Source organism: Rhea pennata, chromosome 5, assembly GCF_028389875.1.
Source record: "Rhea pennata isolate bPtePen1 chromosome 5, bPtePen1.pri, whole genome shotgun sequence".
Taxonomy (NCBI): domain Eukaryota; kingdom Metazoa; phylum Chordata; class Aves; order Rheiformes; family Rheidae; genus Rhea; species Rhea pennata.
The window spans coordinates 26,689,316-26,701,568 of NC_084667.1; the positions used below are offsets into that span (position 1 = coordinate 26,689,316).

General features: G+C 36.2%; 1 protein-coding gene across 1 annotated transcript in view; it reads left to right on the plus strand.

Moving 5' to 3' along the window:
• NELL1 (neural EGFL like 1) overlaps positions 1-12,253 on the plus strand; it is a 292,319-nt gene that overhangs the window by 77,024 nt on the left and 203,042 nt on the right. The window contains exon 12 of the mRNA XM_062576297.1: positions 8,559-8,687. Within this exon, the coding sequence (XP_062432281.1) occupies positions 8,559-8,687 (129 nt within the window). The remainder of the gene's footprint in view (positions 1-8,558; positions 8,688-12,253) is intronic.

The following is a 12,253-nucleotide window of genomic DNA, read 5'->3' on the forward strand; positions in this document are numbered from 1 at the left end:
TTTGTGTAGTTAAATGCTTACTAAGGCCTTGACCTTGCGAGCGTTTGTACGCAGTTTCAGGGGCCGACACGTTTGAGACTGCTTGCTGGATCAGGGACTAAGGCTATACATTCCAATTTTTTAAAGCAGTTTCTAGAAACATCTCTAGCTATTTAAGTAAGCAGTAAATGTTGCTTTTCTCTCTCTCGGAGGACTGGGTGTCTTAATGATACTGCTTAACAGATGGTCCAGTTTGATGTAGTGCAGTACTGAAAAAAAATAAGCTTTATTACTTAAAAGCATTAGAAATTCAAGAGCTTCAAAATTGATGAAAGATAAGCTCTATAATTAATCGTTTCTATATTGTTGTTAATTATGTGTATTTTTTTTAGATATATACCCTACATCTGTTTTTATTGTTTATAAAATACCATGACTATGGATACTTATGTGATGGTCTCTCAAAGCAATGGAAGGAAATGTACCTTTGCTTCCTATGAATGCTTTTTTTTTTTTTTTTCCAATGCTTTCAAGTTAATGCATCAGACTTTCACTTCAGTTCTGCATTAGCTGACTGCTAAAACAGTACTTCCTTCTTTCTCTATTTCATCTTTGCTTTGTAAATTTTGTTTCAAATTTACATTTAGATGTTATTAATTTTGTCAACTTTCTAAACTGCTGGGTTGAGGTTAGCACTCCTAAATTGCTTTTTATTTCTTTAAATAGAATATATACCACTTGACATTTTCTGTCAGTTGCACAGAACCCCAAGTGGTAGTATATAATGTTGTCATCTGTAGAAACACTGGTGTAAAAAAAAATGATGTTTATAAACAATTTGATATATTGTGTGGGCTTTATTATGCAAAGAGGTGCCTCTTGAGATGACAAGCAGACTATGGTTTCTGGTCCCATCCTGTACCAGCATGTACTTTGTGGGATAGGATGTAGGATGCACTTCCCGTGTTCGGCAGGAGCGACCTCTTGCAGAGACTCTATGCAGCTTTTACTGTCAAGAAAAAATTCTGAGGAAGAAATACTGTAGTAAACATAGTCTTGAGTGATTGGAGCATTTATTGGAAACCCACATGGATTGTTTGCACATGGTGTGCACATTTCATGTCACATGTTATGTATGATGGCACAGATAGGACTTTGGATCGCGTCCAGGCAGGTTTTGAATATCTCCAGAGAAGGAGACTCTACCACCTCTCTGGGCAACCTGTCCTTTGCACTGGCCTTTAGCTGTAACTATTAACAGGATGATTAATAAGCATTTACTAGTAGGCGGTAACGTTAAACTTTGCATAGAATTGTTAGTCTCATTTATCAGTACATACTTAATGATGGATAGGTTTTATTTTTATATCAGTGTATCCTTTCTTTAATATGTAGTTTCTGAAACACAAAAACTTCTACTGAATTCCATATTCTGTAAAAATTATAAAATAGCTTTGTTAAATTGGGGAAGGATAGGAAGTTTGCAGCTTGTGCTATGCTAACTGCAGCAGATGAATTTCTGCCTAATGAAAGGATGAATGTGAGGGATCAGCACATGGAGTTAAGTATGGAAATTTTATTATGTTGTGGTATAAGACCATACCCTTTTCAGGGATCTCTGTAATACCTACCACAATAATAAGTTAATGCCTAAAATAAAATAGGGTGTGTAGGGAAAAAAAAGTATCTGTGATGTTTATGGTGATTGAAATTGTGAGTCAGCAAAGTATGAGGTTGAATACTGTAATGCACACAGCTGGTGGACTCCTAGGTGGTCATTATTGTTTCTGAATGGTTAGAAAAGTAAAAACAGCAGATGATACCTTTTCTTTCTCAGCCTTGCTACATGTGCTTATAATATAGCAAAAGCTAACATACTACTAAAAACTTAGTTTCTAGATTTCAGTGAAATGATTGTATAAGGCGTACAGTGAAGTAGGTAGAGTATGGAAGAACTTTGGTGTAAAATAACAGGTTTTGTGAACTTACATATCTGAGCACAAGAATGAATCTCTGTCAGATCCATATATATATCTGAAAGTTTACTTACCTGGGATATATCTAGTTTTGCCCTTCACCTGCGGTTCTTCCATCAACAGTGCACTAACTTGTTGTACTTGCGTATAAATGTCTCCTTTACACTTTTCAGCAGAATAATGTAGTATTAGTAAGCTCTATTTTAGGCTTACAAAAGTTTTAGTTAATTGTAAAATTTTACACAGAGTCTTTGTGTAATAAAATATGTATTTTACTACTTTTTGGTGAATTGTTCATTTTCCCTTCAGCATGCATATACATTTTTTATAGCCCAGGAGCAAATCTAATACAAAATATAGTGTCATAAAAATGTTTTATTCTTCCTTTTAACTGTTTTCCTCCTTGCCAGAGACAGTGTATGTTTTTGAAAGAGTGATTTTTTTCCCCTCTTTGGAATGAGTGATTCAAATAAAGTTTCATGAGAGTATTTTTTTATGTTGCTATGCTCACAATTTTGGTATGTAAGAAGAGACTCAACAACCCTAGCTGCTTAAAAGAGATGTTACAGATAATGAAGGAGTGCAAGTTGTTTGCTTTCTGCAGAAAGTAATTTTTATTTGCTATTACTTTCTTTTTTATTTGCTATCTTTAATATGGTTTGGCTGATAGAACTAGATTGACTGACACTGGAGAGCAGGAGGTGGAGAATCCCACTGATGAGCTGGAGTGTGCATTTTACTACAGAAAACAGTAGCTGAAACCAAAAATGAGGCTTCTGCCATACTTAGGTATATTGCATTGTTGTGATTTAAGAGAGTTCCCAATTCTTTCAACAGCAGCTTGGGAAGGCTCTTCAAGTAGGATATTTTTCATTTCTCCCTCTGTAGCTGTGGAACCAAGTTTTGCTTTTTCAGAAATCAAATGTTCCTTGTGCATTGCTATGATGTACGAATTATTTCAAGGTGTAAATTTTCACTATTTTTTTCATTTGGAGGTTGGTAAATATGAATTAGTTACTTCCTACACATAGTTATAGTAGTATTTAGGATTTAGAAGTACTCTATTATCCTCAAAGTACTTTTCTTTATAAGCTTGTTAGGCTTTGCAGTACCATTATTCTAATGCATACAAATAAACAGCGTTTATTTGTAATAAGGCCCTCATTCACATAGCAGCTTGGAAGAATCTGTAAAGTTACTGTTTTATGTCAAACCGTGAGTTCTGGGACCATGGTCTCAGAAGATATAAAAGCTGTGCAAAGTGCTTCATTGCTCATGACTCATTAAAAACTGATTCAGATCATGAGAGGGCATAATTGCTAGTGCAAATTTTATGACTCTTCCTGTGAGTTGTCCTGCAGATTTGCTCTACACATTTATGCAATAAATGTGGGGCTGAACTGCAATAACTGTAATGATTTTGAGGGTGAAATTACTTTGGACCTTTTGAATATTGCTAATCCTATTAATGAAAACATCACCAGTGTTGTTCTTAGAAGGCTCTGACATGTGAAACAGTGAACATGTGGATTGTTGAACGGCTAATGAAGAGAGGTTTTAAAGTTTCTGAAGTGAATGACTAGGGATATTGGAGGAAGTACAGAAAGTCCTAGAGACGTTACCAGACACCCAGAAAAATGGGGACACATCACTGCTGACCATGTGAAGCTGAAGTGATATAGAATATATTGATTGCACCCATAGTCTTGGATGAGTTCTTGCATCCTTCAACCAGTAATTAAGCTCAATTAGCAAACACATTAGGTGTTTAAATAACTCGATTACAGTGCAAAGCAGGTTTATGTGTTACTCCAGAAAAGGAGATTCTGGGAAGCAGGCCTGAAGGTGTAGAGAAGTTTGTAAAACTAAGAATAGTGTTTTAGTGGCCAAAAATGGAATACATGTTTAATTTCAGATAACCTACTTGAGACCTCCAAGTCCTCTAAGTGCAGCTCTTGATGCTACAGAAGTGATATTTTTTGGTCTGGTAGCATGAAATCTGAGCCTTTTCATAACTGTCCTACCACATTTATTAATGGTCATTGTGCAATCAAATATCAGAAGTAGAAAGAGAAAGATACAAATACACTCTTAAGAAAAAAAATGAAGCAAACATTTCAGCAGCCTCGATAAGGAGGAGAATAATGTTATCAGAAATGTTTGAGGAAGGAACAGAGGTCATCAGGCTCATCAAAAATCTGAACGCGCTCTTCAATATTTAATTCCCCTCATGGTACTATGTAATTGTATCTTGAATGTCTTGAATGACTTAGAAGGACTGTTGTGCACATTTATGATTGCCTGTGTATGTGTGGGGGAAATAGTTTCTGACATCTGTTCTGAGCGTGTTTATCTGTAATTTTAATTCAAGCTCACTTGCCTTGTCATCTGTGTTGGCCTGAAATTAGTTTAGATTATCAGAACTATTTAAGATTTCGTGTGCTTCTGTCAAATCCTCTCCAATTGCTGGCTTGCTGGGACGTGATGATTCTATTTAAAGCCTTTTCTTGTATTTAGAGGGGAGCTGACTGTCTTAGATAAGACTTTGCTGAATATTCTGAAGTCTCAGTAATTCAGTTGTTTTCACCTGGGCAATAGGAATTTGTGCCCTCTGCTAGCTACCACCTGTAGCTGGGATTCTCACATCACACTGCAGTATCAGCAAGTCATTTTACTGTGTGCTTAGGTATTTTAAAGGAACTTGTAATCCATTTCATAGCAAAGAACTGATAAAAATCAGATGTCTGCGTTCTTTTCCATTCTGCTGTCTTGAGGATAAATAATTGCTCCTGTGAATAGATTGGCCATGCATAGGTTGACATTTAAGTCAATGCCTAGGTCCCCCCTGCTTAGTCAAAAATGAAAGCGTATTCCCTGTTGGTAGGCCCTGTGCGTGTTCCTGACTGTTTTTCTGAACAGGAGTGAATTAAAATATATGCCGAAGTTTGATGTTGACTTGAGACTGTTAAAGGTGAGAAGAGCATAGGTAGCTTATTTCTTCACATTACTGTCCAAATACCAGGTGGTCTTTATTTGCCTGAAGAGCTGGGATAGCACTTAAGGCGAACATGAACTAAGATAAAGTAGATAGCACTTTATTATTTCTTTGCATCCAAAGTCACAGCTGGGAGGAATGAGTCTGAGAGAGTCAAGAGCAATACTTCCTAGGTATGCTCCTCTTAGCTCTTTTGAAATGCTAAATGTGCTTTTTCACTGAACAAGAAAAACTCTTACAAGAACCTCTGATCCATGGTGTGCCTGCTCTGATAGAGGCACAACGAGCCCTTACTCTTCAATACCATCATGTTTGGGTTTTCTGCTGGCTAACGCTAAATTACCTTTGTTTTGCAAAAGCTTGGTAACATACAGTGTTGAAGCAACGTGCATGCTCTTAACAGAAATGGCTTGCCACATTCCATTTATGTAGGTATTGAACAAGTTTTCTGAAATGCTGTGGGAAATTGAGGTTGAGTCACTCTTAGTCAATGGTCTTAAAAGGTAGGAAACAGTATTTTGCAAGTCTTTTATGATAATGAATGCCAAGGCAACCTACAGATGCGGTAGGTGTTCTAACAATTTGTATTCCTAATGAGATGAGAACAATAAAAAGTTCTTTAGAGCCTCTAATTACACAGAGTTAAATTACAAAACTGAAGCATTACTGGCATATTACTTTGTTCTTCTGTGCTCTTTTCACAGACTTCAGCCTTGAAAAAGTCTTACTCTGAATGAAGATGGTTCATCTCAAATAGAATTGATAATAAGGCGTCAAAAGCAATATGGATTTTTGCAGAGTTAAAAAAAAAATAAAGGCAGCAGCGTTAGTGGAACAAAATGGATGGTTAGGATGGATAGATAGAATGGATAGATGGTCATTGTATCTATTTATGAATTTCGTATATGGCAGATCACCAGCACAGAATTCATAGAACTATGCTGTGATGGGGAAAACTAATCAAGGGCTTGTGCTTTGGAGAAAGTGTTGCTAGGGCTCGGTAGGCAATCTAGGATTCAGGACTTGTGCTGGAACTCTGAGAAGTCATCCCTTTTGCCACTGTTAAATTTAATGTGAGCTTATCAGCTGGAGTCTCCCAATCCAATCACATATAGAAGAAAAATACCATTTTGTAAACAGTAGATACGTGATAAAATGCACAGTTACAGAGATAAAAACAATCTAGAATAAAAGGGTTTTTTTGGTGCATAAAATTTTTTTTAAGGATTATTCTAACTAAAAGATACTGAGAAAGATGAAATACTTCATGCAAGTTTGGAAGAGCGAGAGACGTAACAAATCCAAAGACACTAGTAACAATTCACACTAAATTCAAACATTTTCCCATATGGTGTTTGTATAGTACCTAGCCTAGCATACTAATTGTTACTGAGGCTCTTAGTAGCTAACAATAATAATCAAATATAACACTATAAATGGGTTCAAAGAAGAATTATCATTGTAAAGTAGCAGGAAATAGGGTGTAATAGTCTTAGGGAAAGCAGTGACAAAATGTAAAATTCTTCATCTCTTGCGTATTATTCAGAAGGCTAACAAACATTAATCCTACTCAGAGAGTATAAATTAGATGCTGAATGGATAAGTTTGTGGAGATGGGTTCCAGTGTTCAGTTTCAATTACAATTGTAAAGGCAGAAATGAAAAGTCAAAGACCTGTGATAACATAAATGGCTACAGGCAGTGGAACTGCACCCTTTTTACCAGTGTAAAATATACCCAGGCTTGATGAGGCTGTATTTGGAATACTTCAGTGGTTTTTACCAGACTGTGAAATGAATGAAGACTAGAAAGAGTATCTGCAGTTTTCATTACAAGAGAAAAAAAAAAAAAAGGCCCAAAGATATGGATTGCTTTTCTTGAGGAATGCAGAGGGAGTTGAATTACAGTGAAAGAGCAAGCTAACTGAGCACAAGGAAGATACCTTGGTTGTTTAAGTATCGTATAGTAAGTTTAAGGATAGAGTTGGACATTGACACTGAGTAATTATTTACCTTGCCATTAAGTGTTTTATATGTATGTTTTTATATACATACATATATTTGATGATTTGCCACCAAATATTAGGTTAGCCTTCCTAGTCAGTCTTGGAAGGCTGGAGTGTACTAAGATGACAAAATCTACATTCTAAACTAATAGATGACTGAAATGTGTGGTTAAACCCCCCCCCCCCCCAAATCTTGAACTTCAGGGATAGCCCTCTGAAAATTTCCTTACCTTAAGTGAAAATTACATTTAATGTGAGCTGATCTTTTCAGAAGTTCCCTAAATATCAAAGCAAAGAGTATGAACAAGAGTATGATCTGAGCTTGACATTTACACCTTACAAGCCCAAGTTGTCTTTTTCTTAGCTGTCTTTAAGTGATTTTAGAAAGTTTTAGAATCAGTGAACTAGAACTTTTACTTTGCTCCTTTATGAGTAAATTGACAAAACCTGTACATGTATATTCATAGAAGTGCAAATTGGAATGCATGTTGCTGATGTTTTGCCTATGTTTCTGGTATGCGTAGTTCAAAGTCATGCTTGTAAATTTTTAAGTCACCAAAAATGATAAAAGAACAAAAAAGCCCATCTCCCTCCTTCCAGAGAAGGAGAAAAACTGAGAAAGACTAAGAATGACCAAAATCAAATTTATCTTTGGCAATTTGTATATCTTAAGCCAGTAGAAATTGACTCCTGGTATTAATAGGAAAAAAAAAAAATCAAAAAAGCCATCAATTAAAAATATCAAATTCTATGAGGTACTGTCCTCTCTTACAGTACTTCTGGTGGAGTACCTTAAGAAGTATAAGGTTGCAATTACTTTTACCTTTGGACTTCAGAGAGATTTTGAGACATGCTTGAGAAGTGTTGAAAATCAAGAAAAAAAAGAACTTCAGTCAGTTCTGCCTTTGTAGAAGGAAGCAGGAAATTCATCATGTTTTTAGAAATTACCTATATCCCATATAATGTTATTTCACAAATAAACTACTGAGAATGTGCCAAGGGAAAATGAGAGATTAATAAAACTTCTCCGTTACAAAATGTTGCATATTTTTGAGGTTAATTTTAGATTATAGAAACAATCCGGTTTTCAAGTTACAATGATAAAGCAGTATACGAAGTTGTCTTGATTATCAGTGTAGTTTTGTGTTCTAATGCAACTTCTCATTTTTGCCTAGTTTCTTCTAAACCACATGCTTGATTGTGCATAATTAGAGAATTGTGAAGAGTTTTTAAAAACACTACACTTTTTGATGTAGGTTGGTTTCTTGGCATCAGGCTGAGGTGACATTTTGGGTAGGTTCAGTGGAAGATTAATGTATTGGCATGGCTTCCTGCTTTGAGTAATCAGAAAGTGTTTTGGTTGACTAAAAACAGTCATACAAATACCTTTTTTTTTTTTTTTTTAACAAAATAACATTACTAAGAATGGCTTGATAGAGGAATCTGAAAACTCTTATGTGTACTAGGTTGGATAGAGGGAGAATTTCTGGAAAGTAGTAAGTCAAAGGTTATCTGGAGAGTAATACAATCAATATAAATTCTATATTCTGAATGTCTGGAATAAACATGTTTTAATACCTGGTTGCATGTTGCTTGTATTTCAGGACATAACTTCTGCGCAGAGGGGCATATATGTGGTGAAAATTCAGAATGCAAGAACTGGAACACAAAAGCTACTTGTGAATGCAAGAATGGTTATCTCTCTGTCCAAGGGGACTCTGCGTATTGTGAAGGTAAACAAAACGTTCAAAGACCTGTCCCCTTAACAACCTACTCAGAAGTGCAGTGTTAAATAATGATTGGAGAATGAATTGCATTGCTAAGTTCAGTTTTCAAGATGGTGTATATCATAAGGGCCCCTTTTCCTTGAAAAAATTCACATTTCAGATAACTAGAAAGGCAGAAATGCTGCCGGACTGTTCAGATTACCTTTCTGTGGGCACACTTTGCTGTTGCGCTCTTGCCTCAGCGTGCCGTGGCCGTGCTGTCGTTACAACTTTCAAAATACCACTTTTCAGACAGAAGTACATACCTTGTAAGATGTTTTTTAGAGAACGTCTTTATAGCATGTATTAACTTATGAAGCGGGAATTCCGGTAGCATTTGTTAGAAAGCTAAGTGTGAAGGTTTATGGAGGCTGGCCATAGAAATGGTGATCTGCAGTACTTGGTGAAGTGCTTCTGTGGGCCAGGTACTTTTCTGAAATGGTCTTCCTATTACACAGAAGAGACATATTTCAGAGATGAGCGTAGCTGAGGTACTTCTGAAGATGTATTACTTCATCACAGGAAAGAATGCACGATGGCTTTCTTATGTTCTCCCTCTCCCTGTGCTACCCTGTTTTCTATAGCTTGCTCTTACTGGTAACTGTGACTGACAAATTAAAAGCTAAATTGATGAATAACGCGTTCCTTCCTGCCTTTGCTTTGTGAGGTTGTTTAATGCCCTTATTTATCAGGTTGTAATATTTAATCTTTTGGCCATCATAGGACATTTTTGCAGTACTTTATAAAACCATTTGCCCAGCTGCCTCTTCCTAGCAGTGTTGATGGAAGGGAGATGACATTTTTGACAAGCTGTTAAAATATACTGGAAGAATATGAAGGCAAGATGAAAGAATGAAAAACAGACATGCATGAACTGGCTTAAATGATCCCATTTTCATGGGGATTCACCTTATAAGTGAATAGGATTACTTTAAATATCATTTTATAAAGTTATTCAATAAATTAATTACAAATCTTACGACATTTCATCAGTCTGCCAACAAAAATTAAGCCTTCTACATACAAACTCTAAGAAACCAGGAAAACAGTTTACACTTCTGTTCTAAAGGCAGGCAGCAGAGGTGCTGTTTATTGAGAAACTTGTTTGTATTGCAAGGACTACTCAGAAATCAAGACATCAATAAGGCTCTTTATCAGGTGTGATACAGAATCCAGTATTTGATTTTTTTTTTCTTGATATTTTAAAGTAAAAATAGAATCCCATTCTGAAAACTACTTTCATCAGGTTTTAGTGTTTTATTAATGTTGTTGCAGATTCTCTTTTTTCTCTCTATGGCAGAAACTTAAACATCTTAGCTTAAATATTTTGGAGATGTTGGCAGAACATTAACAATAGTGGAGGAGGGAAGGGAAAGGGGACTTTTTGAACAAATTAGTTGAAATTGCAACATCTTTGGTCTGTGTTGTATTGAATTTTTGAAGGGCAAATCAAGGCCCTGGCTTCTGTCACTGGATGAAATATGAGGCAACAGAACAAATATAGCTTGTTTTCTCTGCCTGAGAACATGGGATAGATAAAGGAGAGAGGAGGAGAATTTCTAAATGTTAGTAAGTTATGAAATTGCTAGATGGAGGGTAGTTTCTGGGCGATCGCTTAGAGAAGGGAAAGCTGGTTGGAAAGGCGAGCTACAAACTGATGAACTGACTGGCCAGGAGGTGACTCCTGCCCCGTCCCCACCCTTCACTGCTCACCACCATGGGACAGCTTTCTGCAACGCTACCTTTGGCTCTCCAGTCTCATTTCTCTCATCTGTGTGTTTAATCTACTAAACAGAACCATTTCCCAGTGGTCTGTATAACATCTGAAACGCATGTTGAAACTGTGATTTAAATCAAGACATAGGCATGCATCTGAAGACAGAATTTGGCAGGTTTTGGCATAAGTGTAAGGTTTTCTTTGCAGAGTTGTGGGTTTCCATATGTACTGTGTAAGAATTAAATAAGCAAAACACCTGAGCAGACTGAAGCACAGACCTGTAGAAGCACAGAAAATATAGAAGTCTCAGCTATAGTTTTGAATGCATCTTTGTTGTTCCTAAACCTTTAAACTCAAATGGCACATAAGATTACTCTTTTCTTTGAAACAGTGAAGTTAAACTATTTCATATGCGTGACACATGCTGCTAAGTGGTACCTTAGTTCAAAATGTTTTGGATCATTAACTTGGAGCTTTGCAGATTTCTCATCTCTTCCAGCACATTTGAAATACTTGCGTGTGTGAATTTTAATGTTTAGTATTAGTTTACCTTCGCTAGGTTTTTAGGGTTGTTTCTGTTCTCTCTTATTGATACAGTCTTATCCTGTTGTGTGGTTGGACTTCATGGCATTATTTTGATACTGTAAGATCTCTAAAGGATTCGAGTCTGTATTGCTTTGTTTTCACATGTATTTATGCCTTTTCTTTTAGCATTCTACATTCACATTTGTGATACAATGGAAAAAAATGAGATTTCTAGTCTGTCAGAGAATTGGCGTCAACAGATTTGTTCAATAAATAAAAATAATTCTGAGAATGAATTCATTCTCAGCTGTTTGTCAAGTAGATAGCAGCTCATCATGTTAAAATATATGCGTAGGATAACTACTCACTATATGAGTACTTTTTTTTGGAATAATGTATGTATTTAGAGAAGACTGGTTTTGAAACAGATGAACAAACAAATGGAACTTGCATTGAATGAAAGAGATAACTGAAAATTCTCAGTGTTTGAGTAAAGCAATGTATTTCATTTAAAAACAGAAAAGTTTTTTGGACACTTGCCTATCTGTGTTGTACATCGGCATATAGCGTTTATCATTTGCAGAAAGATTTATAGAGATATCTCTATTTATTAGTAATGTTGAGCTTTAACATCTTTTCCTGCATATGGGAATAGCTAGGCACAAGTGTTAAGCCTAGCCTCTGTCACATATGCACAGGTAAATTCTGGGAACAGCCAGAGAGTCCAGTATCTGTAAGATGCAAACATTCAAGTTGAAGGTGTGAATTTTCAGCATGTGATGTGTGAGGGCTGAGAGCCATGTGCGTGGCAGTCGGTTAGAGCAGTTCAGTGGCAAAACCAGGACTATAATGGGAAATTCATTTGAGCTTGTGTTAGTGCTGCTTCTTTCAGGTTTTTGACGTGTACAGCAGATATTTTATATTCTACACTTCTCTTCAAAGCGAGAAAGCTCCACAGTCTTTGACCACTCTACAAACATGTATAGGACAGTCCTCATAATGCAGAGTAAGAGACAGGAAAGTGGAAGGTGGAGACCGCAAATGGAGAGTCTGAAGCTCAAATACGAAATTAGAAAACTCAGGTCAAATCAGTTGAAAGTTAGACTTGTTGCTAGCATGGTTATCCTAATTTGCTAGATGCTAAGAAGCAAATGACCATCTCTTCTGTGAAGAACTTGGTGAGTTTCAGCTATATATTTCAAAGTGAAGAGCAAAAGCAGAACTACTTTTTCCTTCCACATTTCAGTTCTTCTTTCTTTACCACTTCTAGCTTGAAATGTTAACAGCCCTT